General features: G+C 38.4%; 1 protein-coding gene across 3 annotated transcripts in view; it reads left to right on the forward strand.

Annotated features, from left to right (window-relative positions):
- Window positions 1–19,886, forward strand: part of PCSK5 (proprotein convertase subtilisin/kexin type 5) — a 441,103-nt gene that overhangs the window by 180,464 nt on the left and 240,753 nt on the right. For all 3 annotated transcript variants that reach the window (XM_077148451.1, XM_077148453.1, XM_077148452.1), the window contains exon 9: window positions 10,965–11,065. In XM_077148451.1, the coding sequence (XP_077004566.1) occupies window positions 10,965–11,065 (101 nt within the window). The remainder of the gene's footprint in view (window positions 1–10,964; window positions 11,066–19,886) is intronic.

Below are 19,886 nucleotides of genomic sequence, written 5' to 3' on the forward strand. Positions count from 1 at the left end.
TTCCTTGTTCCTTCCAACTTCCAGTGGCCCCAGGCATTCCCTGACATGTGGCAGCATCACTCCAATTTCTACCTTGTCTTTACATTGTCTCCTTCCATGTTTCTGTGTCCTGTAAGGACACTTTCATTGGATTTAGGGCCCACCCTCCTTGAGTATGAACTCTTTTTGATCATTGGTCTGCAGAGATCCTATTTCAAATAAAGTGACATTCTGAGCTTCCAGGTGGAAGTGAGTTTGGGGGAACATTTCAACTCTCTAAAAGTTCCTTTCCCTGGTGAGATATTCACTAGAGGATAGCATTGAGCAAATTGCTTAATCATTTTGTCCCAAACCTCTTACTTCTAAACTGGGGGCATTTAATATTATGTAGTACATGGAGATATTACAAGGATTATGAAGAAATGAATAAAAAGCATTTAACATACTACCTGACACAGTGGTACACAGAAAAGTTTGACCTCCTCTGCCCAGACCTATGCTGCTGAGGTCAAACTTTACACCAAACACCTTTGTACTTTGCTCTTTTCCTGAGCATTGTTTTGTAAACAATGATTTGTCTTCCTACAATGGAGCTAAGCTGCTGTGCCTACCACTTTTTAGCATTTATCCAAGATCCTGTTTTCAGATTTAGCAGATTCAATTCACTCTGCTGGGCCACATCTGACTTCCCCCGAGGTGGAAATACAGGGGACAGGACACTGACTCCTTCATTTGTGCAGTTTCTAATTCGCATCCATTTGATTCCTCTTGCCTCTTGGTTGTTTTATCTTTTTTAATGTCTGATTTCTCAGCAACCTTTTACTATCTTTTTTAGATTTTTTTTCTTTTGTAAATTAATTGAAGCAAAAATTCCCTGCTCATATAAATGTCTCATCTTCCTCCTTCTTTCCCTAATTTTTCCACAATCACTGAGTTTAAATATATATACATGTCGGCCTTTAAGTACTTCCATCATTCATCAATGAGCTTAACTCCCTAACACAAAGTAAAATATAAAAGGAAAAAGTACAGAAATAAGCAAATTTTGAAGTTTCATGACACTCTTAGAAGGAAAGTGATACCCCCATAATATTTTACCTTCATTCTAGAAACTTTATAATCTAGAAGTGTTCTCTTTGCTTTATGAAGATCTTGTGTCCTCTAACTTATCATCATTGCCTCCTCGTACTGAGGGGTACTCACCAGGTCTGGAGCGTGGAAAGTCTGATGAAAACTCTGGACTAAGGTGACTTCTCTTCTTCATACCTCTTGTCTAAATCTTAGAAGGCAACTTAAGGCAAACTCACGATTGCTTCAGAGTAAATATGCCTATCAATCCCCATGGGGTGATCACTGTGAGAAGGCTGTGATCTGTTCCCAGGAAAGGTGGATCAGGCTGTGCAGGTGACACAAGCTCTTCTGTAAGAGCCAGAAAGGACACGGGGGTGGAGCCTCCCACCAAGGAAACAGCCCCGTTTGGTGACAGAGCCATTGAAAAGACTCAATAAAAGTGAACTTGGAGGTACTCTGGTTCCTGCTTGAATATGAGGTAACTTGGCAATTCTTAGGACATCTTTTAACCTCTTTCAATCTCAGCTTCCTCCTCTCTAAAGGAGTAGTAATATCACAGCTTTCATCCTCCCTACTTATTTCATAAGCCTTTGCCAATTCTATACAAAGCACATTGTTAGAAGGGGAAGGTATTTGGAATTCCATAAATTCCAGCCAAATCTCAGAATTACTACTGTAATTCAGAATTACTACTGTGAGGTCTACTCCCTAGACCTCACTTTCCTGAAACCCACTTCACTCTTGCTGTAATTGAGAGTAGCTGCTCTAGCTTCCATGCAGGGTCATCATTTATGATTTCTCATGAACAGCTTAATCCATTCTGTGGTCAGAAGGGATAGGGCAGAATGGATTCCAGAAGCTAATTATGTTAACATCCCTTAGCCAGTCATAAATGTCACTTTTCCCTAACTGCTGCTTCTATCAGGTTAAATATTGAGTCTTTTATTTGTTTGTACCTTTTGTTTAGCCTCTTCCATTTTCAAAGAGCAGTAATTTATTGGCAGTTTTTCTCTCTTCAGTTCTTAGATTCTCTTACTTTGCATGCATCCCCAAATTAGCTCCAATTGAGGAGGAAATTGGGCAGCTGATTGAAATTACAGTCTTGGCCATTGGGCAGACTTCTCCATGACTAAGCAATGCTCAGAGAGTCTTGCTTTCTTCAACTGTAAAACGGAGGTAATATCGGCTCCGACCTTCCATGAAGATAACAAGATACTGCGCTCGCTGCACTTACTCAGCACTGGCACCCGTGAGTCGCTTAGTAAGGGGGTGAGCTAATTCAGTGCAGTTTTCTCAGTTGGCTCCTGGGAGGTTAGGGTACTCATTTTTCCAGCTGTTGTGAACAGAGATGCTTGTTGCACTTTCCTTTTTCCAGTCTATTAAATACTGCGATCTGTTCCACCCACCTATAAAGAAAGGCACTTTGGTCGTGACCATGTTAACATTTTGAACATGAGCACTGGTGACAACCACATCAGCCTTTTATGGTCCACCTGACCCCTCTTCCTTTTAGATGTCAGAATGACAAATAATCATGGGTTGCACTTGGGACCTTTCCTTCACCAGGCTTTGAACCCTGAAGCCTGTGGCCCCTTGGAGATGCCCACATCCTTTTAGGGGCATCATGATTGAGTGTTATGGGAACAGTAGTATCTCCCTTTGTACTGGGGCTCTCTTCCCTGGGCCATTTATTTCCCTCGGTCATTTGCGGCTTCTCCAGAAAAGTTCAGTTATTCTTCATTCATAGAGCACTTTTGTGTTTTAAACCAAGGCACATGTGAAGGGTCTAAAGAGACAGGATCATTCTCTCTGCTTCTGGGAAAGCACTTTCGTTAAATACATTTTACTTGTCCTAGACAGAATACCATTTCATGGTATACAAGCCAGAAAACCTTGCCCTGTATTTCGAAACGTAGCCAGGTCTGCATCCCTTGGTCTCCTGCCAATACTGTTGGCACAATTATGGACCTTGATATTGCATTCATGCTTTAATAAACTTGGATAGTGATGACCTGGTATCTTAGCAAATGAAGCATCCAAAGCATCAAGATTACTACAGTAAGCAGCTCTTCTATAAGCTAAATAGAAATTAGTTGAAATGACTAGTTATTATAAAACCACACTATGGAACAACATGTTTTTATATGCATTATTGTATACATCTGAGTTCATGTTTCATACTAATAGTTATTGTTAGTTATTATAGTCACTTATATATAACATTTTTTGCCCTTCTGATAGGTGCTTGGTACTGCACTATAGGCTTTGAATGCATTGTCTCACTGTATCCTCAAAACCTTATGTAAGAATCTCAGGTGTAGTCCCCATTTTACAAATGAGAGAGCTAGGTTTTGAAAAATTAAAAAAAAGCAACGCACTGGATGCACAGGTGGTTCAGTGGTAGAATACTTGCCTTCCATGTGGGAGACCCAGGTTTTAGAGCCTGAATGTCAACCTAAAAGAGGATGAAAACCCCACCACTGCACTGCCAACCCATCTTATAACCATGTGCTATGAGGTCCCTGACACTGTAGGGTGAAATCCAACATGACATTGCAAGAAGGAATGGGTATTTCTTGCCTGTTTTGAGATCTTTACACAGTGATTTAAAAAAGATAAATTAGAATATTTATTTGTGCCCATTATTTTCACGGTTTACAATATTTTGAATTTCATGCTATTTCCCCTTTTCATGCCCCCTCTAACAATCTGTCCTTTTATATAAAAACTAAAGGTGTCCGCAAGTATGAGTTGCTAATTCCTGTGGCACAATGCTAGTGCTGAGCTCCCAGAAGATGTGCCTTTCACACCAGGACGCTCTCCATGTGACAAGTCCTCCTCTCAGCTTTTGTAAAGATCTTAATCATCACAGAGAAGAGAATAGGGAATTTCCTTTTGAAATATTTTATTTTCATGAAATCCTTGGTGATGAGATGAACCTATCATCCTTGTTGCTTCTCGTAGGTTCCTAGAGCACCATCGTACCACAGTGTATCAGGGCCTGGACTCTGTCTCCCCTCCTGGCTCCTTTCCTGTACCTGTCCCTCTCTCACTCCATCGGTCTCTTGACTCTTGCCTCCTGTGGGGAACATGCTTCTGCCAGTTACCACTTCAGTTCTGTCTCTTCTCAAGTTTCACCTCCAAGAGGATTTTCTTAGTCACCACCCCTAAAATAGCAGCACTCTCTAACCCTTTATCTTGTTCAATTTTCTTTCTAGTGCATTTATAACCACTTAACGTGATATTAGGTATTTCCTTATTTATTGCCTGTTTTCCCCATAAGAGTGGAACCTTCTTGAGGAGCTTGAGATTAATAAATGGCATAAATGCATAAATGACTCTTGAATATTTGAAAGGATGGAGGCTTCACATACTATTTATATAGCTATTTATATAGAACAGTGGCATTCTATTGCTGTACGAAAAACTCTTTGTACTGGTAAGTTAGTGAACAGCAAAGGGTTTGGGCCAAGATATTTAGCATAGAAAACTGCCATCCTATTTTTCATACAGTTCAGCTGCAAGATAAAGGTGTAGCTATAACCTTTCTTGGTGTCAAAGAGCATTGAAGAACAGGTCCATAACCCCTCACTCCCTTCTGAAATTTCTCCCAAGATCTGTTTTATAGATGAAGCTCCCCTTTCTCTCCAGTCACTCCCATTATTAAATTATCTCTTTTTTTTGAGACTAAGTTCAGCCTTTGACTATTTTTTTCCTGGTCATTTGTCTCAGTGACTTGGAATACGGAGGTCGTCTATCCGTCCTGGGAGAGTTCTGTAAGCCAAGATTTAGAGAACGTATGCTCTGCTCAGCTCTCTCTTGATGTCATTTTATTTATTTGTGTTCCTAAACAAACTTGCTGCCTAGAGTGTCTCATGGTTGGCCTAAATGACCAGTTCTACGTGAAGGAATTATGTTACTGCTTTAATGTTCCTAAGCAGCTCCATGTCTCTTTCACAGAGACATCCTGTTCCCTCCTCCACCCATCCCATTCATTTTTCAAAGGCAGTCACCATTTGCATTGAACTCTATCATCTCTCTGTTTATCCCTTTGATTTGGAAAATGTCATTATTCTTCATGAGTAAAAGACTAACAAATCCAAATGTGTTTAGTTTGTTTGAAAATTTGATACCTATTCTCTTAAGCATGTTAAAAAGAGCAAAAGAAACCGTGTTCCTGAAAAACTCTGATTTTAATTTTGACCCAAAGAGAATCACTGTACCTACTTACTGACATGCACTGGATCCCAAGGCCAGTTCTCCCATCACTGGTGCTGGTGACCTAGCTCTGCTGCCCTTGTTTGCATGCACAACAATGCTCTTAACTTAGATTTTCCTTTCATGGTTGTTGCATGATATACCATCTTCACTGCTTACTAGCCCTTTAGTAGCTGAGCATCCCTGGGAAACTTAGCCTCATTTAGCCTCCATTTCCCTAGATAGTAAATAATAATAGTCTCCTTGCAGGATTTCTCTATATTTAAATGTAGTGTTACATGCACAAACTCATTGCTTGCACATTGCCTCCATCAGTGCAAGCTGCTCAGAGGGGTAGTTTTAGGAGAATCAGTGATGCTAGTGGTAGCAATAGTAGCTGTGATAGTAATAGTTGTACGTACCATCCTTGGGTTGTATCCGCATACAGATGATCCTCATTCTTTGTAAAGTCTGTATTTGCAAATTTGCCTACTCACTACGATTTCTTTGTTACCCAAAAACACTAGTGGCACTTTCTTGACATTCACGGACATGCACAGAGCAGCAAAAACCTTGAGTCATCTGACATCCATGTTCCCAGCTGAGGTCTAAGAAGGCAGTGCTCTGCCTTCTTATTTCAGTTCTCATGCTGTAAACATGTATCCTTATCGCAGTATGTTTAGTCCCATGTTTGTCACATTTTTGTGCTTTCTGTTGACGATTTCGCTATTCAGAATTGCCCCCAAGTGTAGTGCTGAAGTGCTGTCTAGAGTACCTAAGTGTAGGAAGACCACTGCTTACCTTGTGGAGACAATATGTGTGTTAGATGAGTTTTGTTCAGGCTTGACTTATAGTGATGTTGGCCGTGAATTCAATGTTAATGAATTGACAATACATATTAAATAACATCTTTAAACAGAAACACATAAAACAAGGCTCTTTATTGATCAACTTACGAAAATGTCGTGGCCAGAGGTTTGTATGGACATAACCATGAATTTCTCTTATGTGCAATGGTTCAGTACTTGTGAATTCAGTGTTCACAACAACTTTATAAGATATAACTACTATCAATGACAAGAATCGAGAGAACACACACGCATCATAGGTTGCTTATAAGTTTGTGTGAGTTTTGTTTGGGTAGTCATAAAATAAATGACCTTGAAGTGTTTCCTTATAGGTGAGAGAATTAAAAGCATAGAACAAAATGAGTATAAAAGAGCTTAATTTTAGCAATTCAATTTAGCAAGTAAATACTGGTGTCCCTGTTATGTATCTGATGCTGAGCTAAATATTCCAGCACTACAAAAGGGATATGACGGGACCTTCATTAATGCTAACAACCTCATTTTTGTAAGCAAAATCTTCCATTTGCACTTTGCATTCATAGATTCTGTTAACAACACAGGAGTGGGATTTTTGTATGAACTTGTCAGTCATTATTTAATTTTGAAGCAGTTTTTGTGATTCCTGTGGACATGAAAAGCCCTAGTTGGTCCTCATTTCCTTTATATTTTGCTTGCTTAATAAATCAGCTCCTTCTATTTTATTTATTAACACATTAAAGATTTAATTTCTGCCCTTACCTCCCTTAGCTGTGTCTGAAACAACCTAGTTGGCACATTTCTAATCAAGATCAACACCAGAAACCAATCCAACCTAACAGAAGAATCCTCTCATGTTTTAAAAATATCTGTTCAGTTTCTCTTTTAACAGATATGAGACAATATGGCACCTTCAAAATAAAACAGATCGCATGATATCAGGGAGAGAGATTTTTAACTGTGGGTTTGCTATAGAGTCTTGTCACTTACAGCAAATGTCAGTCTAAACTAAGATTCCTTGGAGAATTACATCAACTGGCTAAAAAAAGGTCCAACCAGATCAAATAATAAAATGTGAAATACTAGAAAGTAAGAGCTTAGAATGAGAAAAAGTGATGGTTCTTCTCAGAAAAAGTCTGGCCAGACCTGAACAATACCTACACATTCTCACCAAATAAAGATGACAACCCTGACTTTGTAGAACCTAAGAACCATCTGCTACTGATCCGGAGAGAAGCTGAAAATCCAATTTGCTGATCAGGACAGCTTTGATCTGGCTTGGGGCCTGGTGTCGTCTCTTATTTCCTTCACTCTGATGGACAGCAATGATATTTTCTTGAGCAATCTGAGAAGTTTGTTGGAGAAAAATTCTGGTTTTAATTTGGGTGGTGAATTGGGGGAACCTGGAGCATGCAATATGTGCTGAAAGAAATATCTAGAAAGAAAAAATTTCTGAGAGACATCATAAAACAGACTTTTGCATATAGAATCTCTGGACTCCCTGCCCCATGGAGTGAGCTGACCACTTAATGCAACTTCCCTTTAAATTGCACTGTCAGATCCTGTAGGCATGTGTTGTGATTAATGAGGTTACCCCATGTGGTTCCAGTTTTTGGAACATCATTTTTCATCAAGATTGCAGCCTCCTTGGTGGTCTTTGCCTTGCCTTTCTAAAGATAGACATAAAAACTTGCTGATACCGTTGGTTCTCTGAATGATGAAAACCCTGCCTTAGATCTTTCCAGTAATTTACACCTAAATAGCTCCACCATTGACAGTAACTTCCTCGTAAAATGACCCAGCTGGAATTTCCACTTAAGGCACAAAGAGAAGGGAGTGAGGAGGTTTTGTTTCTTTTCTTCCCATTCCTTTTAACTTTTACCCTCTCCTCCGCCTCCATGCCCGCTCACCATTTTCAATTTTCATTTAAGTAAAGTTGTTGAAAAATGAGGAAAGCACAGTGGTGATTTAGCATTTCACAAGTTTGACTATATTAATAGCATTTAACACCTCATTAGTGTTTACATATAAAAGCATGGCGTTGCTTTTTTACTTCGACATATATTACACGTCTATATGTGGATCATTATATATGCATATGTACATGTTGTATTGCAAACCAGACAGCATAAAACTTTCATTGTTTGCATTTGGTATTGGCTGACAGTGGCTATTTATTATAATCAAAATGCTGCACACACTTGTAGTGTCTAGTGCAGCTGAAGAATCAAGCAAAACGTGCCAAGTGGGAAAGCATCATGAAATATCTTGAATCCAGACACAAGTCATTGAAAAAATAAAACTTGGACAAAGGAATGTGACCATGAGAGTGAGGTAAAATGGGAAGAATGCAGGCAAGAACATTTCTGAAAAACAGCCTTTTTGAAGACCTAGAAACAAGTTGCTCCTGGTGTGTTCATGAATTGACTTGGGAGCCAGTCCTTGGAAAACAGGGCTGCAAATTAACCCATAATTTAAATGAGGCAGAAACACCCTTTTAAAGTCAGCAATTGAAAGTCCAGAAAATACCATAATCTAGAACCGGATAGAGCTGGTGTTTTTGCAGACACCTTGAGAGCATCAAATAGGGATGTTCAGTAGATGAATAGCAAAGTCTGTTAATTAAGAGACAGTTTTACTTACTTGTCAGACGTACTCCATTCTGACTCTTGTGCACTGTTATATGTTGAATTGTGTCCCTCAAAAAAGATAGATTCAAGGACAGTGAAACAGTGGCTCAGTGGCAAAATTCCCGCCTGCCATGCTAGGAGACCCAAGTTTGATTCCTGGAGACTGCCCATGCCAAAAAAAAAAAAGGTATAGTCAAATCCTAACCTGTGGTCCTGTGATGTGACTTTATTTGGAAATAGGGTCTTTGAAGATGTGATTCGTTAAAGTGAGTCCAGACTGAGTTAGAATGGTTCCTAATCCAATATGACTTGTGTCCCTATGAGAGGGAAGTTTGGACATGGACAGACGGACAGATATATAGAGAAACCACATGTAAAGGTGGAGACACAGAGAAAAGACAGCTGTGTGAAGCAGAGGCAGAGATGAGAGTTATGGTCTACAAACCAAGCAACAGCAAGGATTGTCAGCAAACACCAGGAGCTAGATGTATAAAAGGATTCTCCCTCGGGTTTTAGAGGAAGTATGGCCCGGCCAACACCTTGAGTGCTGACTTCTAGACTCCAAAACTGTGAGACAATTAATTCCTGTTGTTTTAAGCCACCCAGTTTGTGACACATTATTTCAGCAGTCCTAAAACACATACCATTCAGTTTTTTGGGGAAAAATGTATAACTTTCATCACCTCCACTCGCCTCTGCCACCACATCTTTTCAGTTCTATATATTTTTGTTCATTCTTCCATTCTTCTTTTGTTTCAGTACTTATACCTGCCTGTATGGGTAATCTGGTAACGTTAGACATATCAGAAAGAACTAAGAGAAGACAGTGAGAATTGTTGGTCTCATTTGAAACTAAGTGGCCAGGATGTCCATCAAGGACCATAATAGAATTAAAGAGTCCACTCAAGCATCCTCATGTGACATTGAAGAAATTTCTAGAAAGCACCATATGTCTTAGATGTTATGTAGCATTTTCTTCCTTTGGAGGTTTCTTTCCAAAACAAATTCAGCTAATTTTCAGTCATCTTGAAGGAAGTACCTGAGAATGATGTGGCTTTATTTTTTAGCTGCTTCTATCCCCCTTTACTTTTCTGCTGACCCTTCACCTCAGTTTTCTTATCTATGAAATATAGACAGTATACCTGTGATGCTGCCCAAGAAAGATTTACTAGTTTCTTCCCAAAACTGGAATGAGGTCAGTAACTCATCTTGCAAGCCAGTAACTCTTGTACATTTTCAATGAGGAGAAAATTATTCTTGTGCAGGGATTGGGAGGGAGGGAAAGTGTTGAATGTGAGGGGGAAAATTTAAAAAGATTCGCTATCACAATGGTTTGCAAGATCTTATCTCATAGTATTTAATTTCTCTTGTTAAGAAAAATGTGTTTTCTTTTCTCCTTAGTGGTTTGATAATGGATAAAGGATTTAGAAATGTGGCCCTAGCTGGATGGTAAAATGTTATTTAGCAACAGCTGAAGTGAGCTGGATTCAAGCAAGAGAAGGAAAAAATTATCTAGTTCTCACATTTTGACCCTCAAAAAAATAGAGAAGTGACTAACCTTCAGTAATGTACAAGCATGCACTTAATGCTGTGATTTCCTATCAAGCGCTCTGGGTTCAACCTTGTTTTAGTATCTCTGTTAACTCTCAAGGAAGTCTTGGTTTATCCATGCAACATTTCTAAGACTTTCCGAAACAGGTCTACCATCAAAGGTTCCATCTATGTCAGAGCATGCATTTTGCTTGAAACTGATGACTTTTCTAGAGTAATTGTTTTGAGATGACAAGGTCCATGTGTTAAATCCTAGTAGTGCCAGATGCCTAGCTCAGTGTTTGGTTGTTGAGTACACATGTTTGATTATTAATGAAATGATGAGATAATAAAAGAACCAGAGCTATGGTGAGGCAAGTAATGTGACAAGGAAGTCATCTGCATGAAACTTATGTTTCCTACTTATGTTTTGAGCTTGTGTTTTGAGGAGTTGCTTGCACAAAACTTTTATCTTGAACCCTAATACCTCACCCTAATCCAAGCCCTGATTTTAACGGCAGGGAAATCCCATTTCCAAATGGTTCCCTTTTGAAAGTGGATTTGCACAGATGTTTGTCTAAAGTGGAATGGTCACTGGAGCACAGGCACAAGGAATTTAAGACCAATACTTCAACATCGCTTCCATTCCACTTTTATCAATGCATTTCTTTCAATTTGCACTCAGCTCGCTTTGATCCCAGAGATCTAAATCTTCACTTCTTCTGTCTTCTAGATCACCACAGATTTGAGGCAGCGCTGCACGGACAACCACACTGGGACATCAGCCTCAGCCCCCATGGCTGCAGGCATCATTGCACTGGCCCTGGAAGCCAAGTAAGCCTTGATCACTCTATGTCTTCACTGGTGACAGCTCCCTTATCTCAAGGAGATTTTACCCCTCCTTAGTGTGTAATCTGTCACGTAACAACCCAGAGTATAATCTTCCCAATCCCATCCTTAACACTTCAAAGATTAGGATTTTTTGTTTTTGTTTTTGTTTTTTAATGTGTTCCCGTACATTAAAGAAGAAAGCAATTTCTGGTTTTTAAATGCTTAAAAAATCTGGGTAATTATTTTATTATGGAGTCATAGTGCAAGCATGCCAATTGGTTGCAACAGTCTTGTTGAGGTTTTGTTCTGGTCTGGGAATGTTGCTTTGATTCCCGGAGAAGCTAGGTCTAACCACTTTTGGTCCCTTTCACTGCAGAACAGTGAGGTAGCTCGGTTGCCATGACAACAGCACCATTGCAGATGACTCTGGAGGAGAGAATAGGGTGGGGTCACATGACAGGAACCCAGGAACAAGGACATCCCACTTCTCTCAAACCCTGTTCAAAATCTGGGTCTGAAATGTCATTCTGGTAGGCCCCTTTGGGTCATTTGTTAACAGGCCTGTCTCTTCTTTCTCTGAGTACAAATAGATTAATTTGTGTTAAATCTTTGAAAACCTAAAACAAGTCTATCACCCCTTATCCTCAGTTTCAAAATCTAAAATGCCCTAAAAACTGAAAGTTCTTTTGCAAATTTGATGCTGGAATTCATATGCTGACAAAGCTTGACCTGAACTGATTTGAGACTAATTATTGTCTTTATTTACTCCATTTCATTGTGAAAATTGATACATTTCATTGCAGAAATATCAGTGTATTTGATTATAAGGTGCTGGATCAAACCCTGCTGAAGGTCTTGTGTAATATATGGGCATCATAGCTAAAAATCACAGCAAAACACATCTGGCGCATCTTAGATGAGAGCGTGGGTCTGTATTTGAGGCTCACCCTGCAGGGGAAGTATAACAAAAAGGAACCAAAATCACATAAGCATTTTTCTTTTTACAAATGACCTTGCACTCCCCTATGGAAAAAAGGAAATATTAGTTTATCTGGAAGTAAGAGCCATAGAGCAATAGCAGGTGACAGAGGTAAAAATGCAAGAATAATGAAGGGTCTCAGACGTTAAAAGAAGAATGATGCTATTTCATTCTCATTGTATCTCCCCAACATTTTAGCTGATCCTCTTTTGGTATTAGGCTTTTAGGTAATTAGGTATTAAGGCAGCTGGGGCTTAATATAATGTGGATATGGTGAACTGATGGGTTTGCAAAGCTTTGGGCAGGGGAGCAGAAGCTCTGGATATGGTGTCGTTCCTGAGTGGCCTTCTGCCCAAGCTTTGATGATGAGAGAATCCAAGCCTGTGGGAACATTTGGATATCTTTTGTCAAAACAATGTTAAAAATTAAGTACTTTTAATATGACATATATATTTTAAGGTGTGACAAGTTTAGGCTTAGCAAGGAACTTGCGCTTATCCTATAAAATTCCCATAATTTTTCCTAAAGTATTCTGGCAACAGAAGTCTCAATTAAGTATCTGTGTTTTTAATTTGGTGGCTCCACATATATATATATATAAATAAATAAATATATATATATATATATATATATATATATTTGTTAATTCTGAAATTCTGGGTTGTTTCTTTGGAGTGATTTCCTGCCCACAAAATATTGAAGGAAAAAAAAAATCAAGAAATTCTTCTTCCATTTATCTCCTCCCCTCCCCTCCCCACACACTCACACAAAATTATATAATCTCAAACTCAAGCCTGACATTAAAGTAAACACCATTATGATACACTGTTTCTGCATGGACTTAGGTGATACTCATTTCTTTGTGCTCTTACGGTAGATGCTATTATTTTCAACCACAGTTCTTTTGTCCACTATTTAACTTTACCCAGTAGCCCAGTCCAATAGATAAAGTCACTTTGGGGCAGGGCAATAAACTGAAAGACTATGTTTTATTTTCCTTTGCATTTTGAACCTTTTTTTAGAATGATTATTGCCAAAACTGTGATGGGTAAGAGAAGAGAAGGCCCCAAGTTATAGTTTACTTAGAAAATCCACTTAATTTTAAGATTTTAGCAGTCCTGTTCAGTTGGGGGGTCAAAATATTTGGTTGAACAATCTGATGAAATGAGAAATAAGCCTTTCTTTGTAATTCCATTGGTTTGTCCAATAAGCCAGTCTTTGCCTTAAGTGAAGTTGAAATTTATGGGCTAGAGAAGTAAAAGAATGGATTAGGTATTGATGTTAAATCACTGAGCTTCCAGCATACATGCAAAATCTCTACAACTAAGAATTTGCAGAGGGACATTCAAGTTACAGTGCAGCAAGGCTACAGTCATTTTGTTGCAATTTAAAGCTAATCCTAATTCTTCAGATTAACTCAAGCACTTATCAGCTCCCTTCCTTTGCAGTCTCCTCTTACACTATTACTTCTCAACCAATTTGAACCTTGGTGATTTGACCCTTTCTGCCACACGTTGAAAAGCCTTATCTATAAATATTCCCTTTTACACCAAGGGGAAAAAAGAGATAGTCATAACCAGGCAGAATGATGGGTCAAATGTGCCCATTGCTCAAGATATGCATTCCCTACCTAAGTCAAGTTTTGCTGAGTGTTTTAGTGCAATGTTGCTATGACAAATGCCACATACCAGTTTGGCTTGACAATAGGAATTTATTATCTCATGGTTTCAGAGTCTAGAAGTCCAAAGTTAAGGAATTAGCGAAACTACGCATCTCCCTAAGTATTCTGGTGCTGGCTTGCTGCAATCCTGGGACTTCCTTGGCTTGCACCTCTGCCTCCCAACGTCTAGTGCTCTCTCTCTCCTTGTGTCTGCTCTGCTGTTTTCCTCTGACTTCTAACTTCTTCGTATATGGTCTTCTGACTAACTGCATCCAAATTGCCTCTGCTTTTAAAGGACTCCAGTAATATAGAATAAGTCCCACCCTGATTTATTTGAGCCAAAATAGCATCTTGAAAGGTCCTATATACAAAAGGGTTCACGCTCACAAGAACGCAGATTAATATGAAGAACTTGTCTTGTTGGGGCACATAATTCAGTCTACCATGCTGAGTAAATGGATGGACTTGAGCCTTCAGGTGAAAAGCTGCAGGCAGGGACTGTCGCTCCCTAATCACTTGCGTGTCCCAACTATCCCTGCATCGCAGGGAGAATTATCTTGTTTCTCAGAATGTCACTAAGTTACAGTATTTACTGTCATAGGAACATCAAGGAAAACTCCTACCTCCCTAAGTGCCCCCCCCCCCAACCTGATCCCTTTACGTTCCCCGATTACTTACTTGGATCAGGAGACCAGACTCTGGGACCAACTCTGGAGCTCCCTGACATTGGCGGTTTTTCAAAAAAACTTTCTGTTCAGGAAACTAAGGGAAAAGAAAACAAATTCAAAACGAAGAAACGGATAAGTTTAAAGTCATTTAATCTGAATTTAACAAAAGTGTGGTCATGAGTTAACTCCACTGCAGTGGCTAACAGGAACCCTTGACCATTATTTTCTTACTGGATGTAGAAGAGCATGTGCTGCTGCAGACTCCACTATTAATACACCCCAGGATACTAGACGGATTCTCAGTTCTTCCAAAAAGCTGCCTCCTTACCTTTTTTTCCTGCATTTCAGCTTCTTTGATTTGAGTTGTGTTAAGCTCCACAGCTGCTTCTGAGTGTCACGAACCTGGCCTCTCTCGTAAATTAGGCAATTTCCTCTCTGATCCCAAAGATGCTTCCTGGGCAGATAAAGCTATAAATATTTTATCCTTCTAAAAATCATAAACTGTCATAAAATAAGAGAAAATTCTATCATCTTAAAGAAGAGAGGAGAAAACATTTTGCATTGAGGTACTCTCATCACGTAGTTTTTGGTTCAGAAGGTTTGCAATATTTAAATTTTATTAACTTTGTGGATTTTTTGGTAATTTTCTGGTTTTCTGTTGAGTGAATAGAGAATATGTAGTCTGTGATGAAAAGTGAACTACTTACCATATAAGCCATTACTACTTACAATGACAGTTGTTTTATATAGCATAACTAAAAATATTCAAATTAAAAAATGTCCTGGAAAGAGGGTTCTTAAATAAAGCAAATAGTGAAATATGACTGTAATAATTTTAGATGAGCAACTTAAGAGAACACCAAATCATGTTCATAAGATGCTTGGGTACCTAGATCCTTGTAAATCTTTCCAGCGCCCCTGGCCTGTGAGAAAGAAAGAAAAGATAGCAAATGACATTTCATATAAAATGGTTTATAAGATGAAGTTGAAATAACTGACATACACCACAATACAGAATAATAAACTACATCCTACTGGAAGTTTTTCTGACCTGAGTTTGTAATTATTAGCAAAGAAAAGCTATTTTGATGGAGTATTTTATAAATTTTAAATACCAGCCTTAATTTAGGAAATGTAAATGCTACGTTCACCAAAGAAACCTTTTACCCTTGAATTGCAAAGGGTTTTTCATTCAAAAATTGAACAGAATACCTTCAGCAATAAATGTCATTCTGTATAGTGAATGGTAAAGGACAGTGAATCACCTAAAAACCTGGTTTAATAAAAAGGTAGTGATATACAAAATCTTCCACAAATCCTTGTTTTGAGTGACCCAAAACCCTTTTCCTCAAATTTCATATCTCAGATCACCACTGGCATATCTTGTCTTGACAGAACGTATCAAGATCTAAATTTAGAAAGCAGAGATGGGGGTGGCAGCTGTTATCCTACACTACAAGGATACTTGGTACATATTAAACGTACTCAGGCATACATTTACACACAAGTCTATGCAAGTTCATCTACTTTCTACATATTATGTATCTGTTCCATCCTGTACTGGCTTAGAGAATGTTAGATATCATTTAGATAATAGATACTTTTGTACTTTTTATATTTATATATCTCTATGTATGTATTTTACTGTGCTTTTGTACGGATTATCTTCCAAACAAGGCTTAAATTCCTTAAGAATAAAATTGTCTTATCTTAATTTATGTGCATGTAGCAAATGTTCATTGAACACTAAGAAATTTAAACATCATGCTAGGAACTAAGTGAATGAGGCAGAATATAAGGCAAATATTTGTAGAAGATGACACTCGCCCTCAAAAAATCTTATAATCTCATTCAGAAGGCAAATGTACACTGACCGATACACAAAAATTCTTTAAGAGGGTCACAGAAATGGTGTTTGTGGGAAGCTTGTGGAGAATATGGGATTTGGATGAAAATGGAAAATGGTCAACAGCCACGATGATCCAGATTGAAATGTTGGTGAATGCCACTTTGATTCCTATGCACGATATTTTCAACAAAGTTGATTCTCAACAAACATTAAATTAATCAATTTAGTCCTACTTTCTTCTTTTATTTTATTTTATTTTTTTGGACAAGGACATGAGTCCTAAAGAAGTATGCAGAATTGCTCAATTTTGCATATTAATTGTTTTTCCTTTCAGCTCATTTAATTTATATATTGATTAGTGGCTTCTCATCCCCTGCTGCCTCAACTCATTTCCCACCCTTAGTGTTTACTTATCGTTCCCCAGAACTGGCCTTCACCAGAGTAAACAGAGACATGAAGTTACTCCCTCTCTGGTTCCCAGGGAAGTCCTAGTACCTTTTTATCTCAGTGAAAGGAATACTGTGAGCCATAGAAAGGTAAAAGAATGAAAAATTAAATAAGAGTTGAGCCAAAGGATGATTCACACCATATGTTGTTGCTTTCAGTAAACTATCCTGAAAATTCTTTCCTCAGGAAATTAAACTGAATGTCTGTATTTCTTATAAACCTATGAATTCTCATCTGTATAAATTTTATGCAGTTCCCATTGATCAATCACTGTACGTCTTTGCTTCACCTTTCATTATATTCTCTGTCTCACCTAGGTGTATTTCCAGTGCAGAAATTGTATGGTGAAATATCCAAAATATTTGGGATGCAATTATTATCTGAAGTTAATACCTTGGCCAATTGGGAGGCAGTCTGGAGTTTTTAACAAGTGAGCTCTCAAAGTATAAATCAGGGGCAGGTGGCAGGGCAGGGAGAGGGGACTCAATTATCTAGAAGGATTTGATAGGCATAAATATTTCTAAATATTGGAATTATCATTTTGTTCCTGATCTATTCTAATATAGTCTTATCATCTGTGTTTTGTTTTCATTTAAAAAACATTTCAATATAAAATGTTTCATTAAAAATCTTCCCCAAGGTTACATTCAGCTCTGTGAAATGCTACAGTGGGTGGGGAACACAAACGCATTTAGTTATTGAGGTAAAATACCAGAGGACCTGCAAAGCCTTTCTTTTTAAGAGACTTTTGTTTATTTCAGTTAGAACTTAGAAAACAAATACATGCACAAACCATGAGAAGACCAACATATATCCCCAGACTCAGTATAATTACAGTGATAAAGAAAGAGGCATCACATACCCCTTTCTTTAAACATAGTCAGAGTTTCTTATGCCTTGTAATGTTGCAGTTTGGTTTCAAATTTAGCTAAGGTTTCTGGCCTGAATAATTGGAATATCCAGCATGAGGAGGGTTAAGGGAATTAGAAGGTAATCAAGGAGGAGAACTGAAAAGAGAGTTCGTGTGGTGACAACAGCATACGTCCGACTGGAGGCCTAGTGGACGGAGAAGGGATGTGCTGTCCTGGATTATTCCCCATAGAGAAATAATTGTAACCAGACCCACAGAGCAGTTACCATGGCCTTCTGCCAGGGCTGTGAATGAAAATAACTTTGTTATGTCTACATACACGCAGACAATACACTCTGTCCTCTAGCACTATTCAAGTTCAAATTCTGCAGAAGTCAGTTTTCACTAGGCTCAAATTTGTACCTGGTGCAGCTTCCAAAGGTGCCCCTTCTTAGTGAAAAAAGCTTGGTCAACAAGCTTATTTACCTTATATTGTTTTGGGATTTAACCAGTGCTTTCCATCTCCTTGCCTAGGTGAGGAAACTAAAAACGTGTTAGACAGTTGAATTTCTTAGAGCATGAACTGAGGACAGAAAAGTTCTCAGGTATTTGTTGCCTCAGGCTGCCTATCTATATTTTTAATTAAGAGCTCTGAAGTATCAGGTTGATATGTGATAATAGAATAAAAATTAAATTTAAAAAATTTATGGAACAATGTAACAGTGGACTCTAAGTTAAACCATAGACTATAATAGTACAATTATAAAACTGTGCTTCATCAGTTGCAACAAATGTACCACCACAATGCGATGTTTTAATAATAGGGTGGTATATGGGAACCCTTTATTTTATGCCTGATTGTTCTGTAAAACCACAACTTCTCTAATAATACATATAGTGCTGTGTTAGCAGTTGTGAATTGAATGGTGGATGGACAGACGTTGGAATTTGCCTCCTATTTAGGGAGGCAGTCGGTGAACAAATAAATGATAGCTGCTGGGAAAGACATGCACAGAGTAGTGCGGTGTAGTGATTGGAGGTAAGGAGGGATCTTACTTAGGATGATTGAGAAGGTGACATTTCAGCTGAGACCTGAAGTGTGAAAAGCCTGCCATGTCGAGAACTGGACAGACCATCCCAGCAAGAGGGAACAAGGTTGTTGGGTTTGAGAAACAGCTTGCGTATCTGGTGTGTGGGCTCGGGAGAGTCCAGATCCCATAAAACATCTCATCATCCTAAAATATTTTAGGGCCAGACCTCCTTCTCTTTGGAAAAGGAATTGTTGGGAGCAAGACAGGAAAACTATTTGGGAAACTAGTATAGTTGTTCAGAAGAGATTAGAGTAGTTTGGATTAGCTGATGGCAATGGGGATACAGAAAAGTGGACAGATTCGATGTTCGTTTCTCAAGTGCAGGTGACAGGGAGTTCATTAGGTACGTGCATTTGGGAAAAAGGAAGAATCAAGGCTGAGGTCCATTTCCTTACTGAGGACTTGGATAGATTGTGGTAGCATTTATTGACATTTAGACTCTTTATTCTTCCCGTGGGATTTTGCTAGTTGGGAGAAGCCTAAAAACCTGATGGAGCAAGAAGATCCCTAGGCCAACAGGTCTTGCAATAAGTACCTGTAGAAATTGCTCTTGCTCGTATTGACTCTGCTTGGGTACATCGGCTCCACCAACAGGTGATTAATCCTCAGAAAACGCCTTTCAATGAGGTTATGGTGGCTATAAATGCCTAAGAGTTTACATTTTAAAAAGAGAAAGCAAATAGAGAATATGGATTTATTTGCATTATAAATTGCTGATCTGCTTCTGTGTTGTTTAATTTAAATACTGTGTTAACAACTAATTGACCTTATGCAGTTACCAAATAAGGTTGTTTAAAAATTCTAATGCATTAGTGAGTTTATGAGAAATATGTAAATTTTAGTATTTAAATTTAGTCTCTGGAGGGTTTCTGGATTTTATTCATTGCCAAGAAATTTTTGTTCATGATAACATCTATTGAAACACCCCAAATACTATCAAGTACAATTTTCTTGGCTAAGAAAAAGAGAGGCTGATTTTTTTTCAGGGTTCATTAATAATTTTGCATCACAGCTTGTTCCTTAGTCATTTTAGTCAATGCATACTTCAATACATTCTGCAAAATTACTCATTAGGTGACTTCATCAGATGTCACTATCTTTGCATTTGAAGGTTCTAAGATATATTCCTAAGTCCTAGATTGATGCCCAGTTAAAATTCAAATGTTTTTTATGCCAAGTTTTGAAGTAATGTTTGCTAACATTGGCTTGATCTATAATTTTTTACTTCCAGGACATTTCTGTCTGATACAAGACAAGATTTTTGTGTGTTATTTGCTCAG

This window comes from Tamandua tetradactyla, chromosome 2, assembly GCF_023851605.1.
Source record: "Tamandua tetradactyla isolate mTamTet1 chromosome 2, mTamTet1.pri, whole genome shotgun sequence".
Classification (NCBI taxonomy): domain Eukaryota; kingdom Metazoa; phylum Chordata; class Mammalia; order Pilosa; family Myrmecophagidae; genus Tamandua; species Tamandua tetradactyla.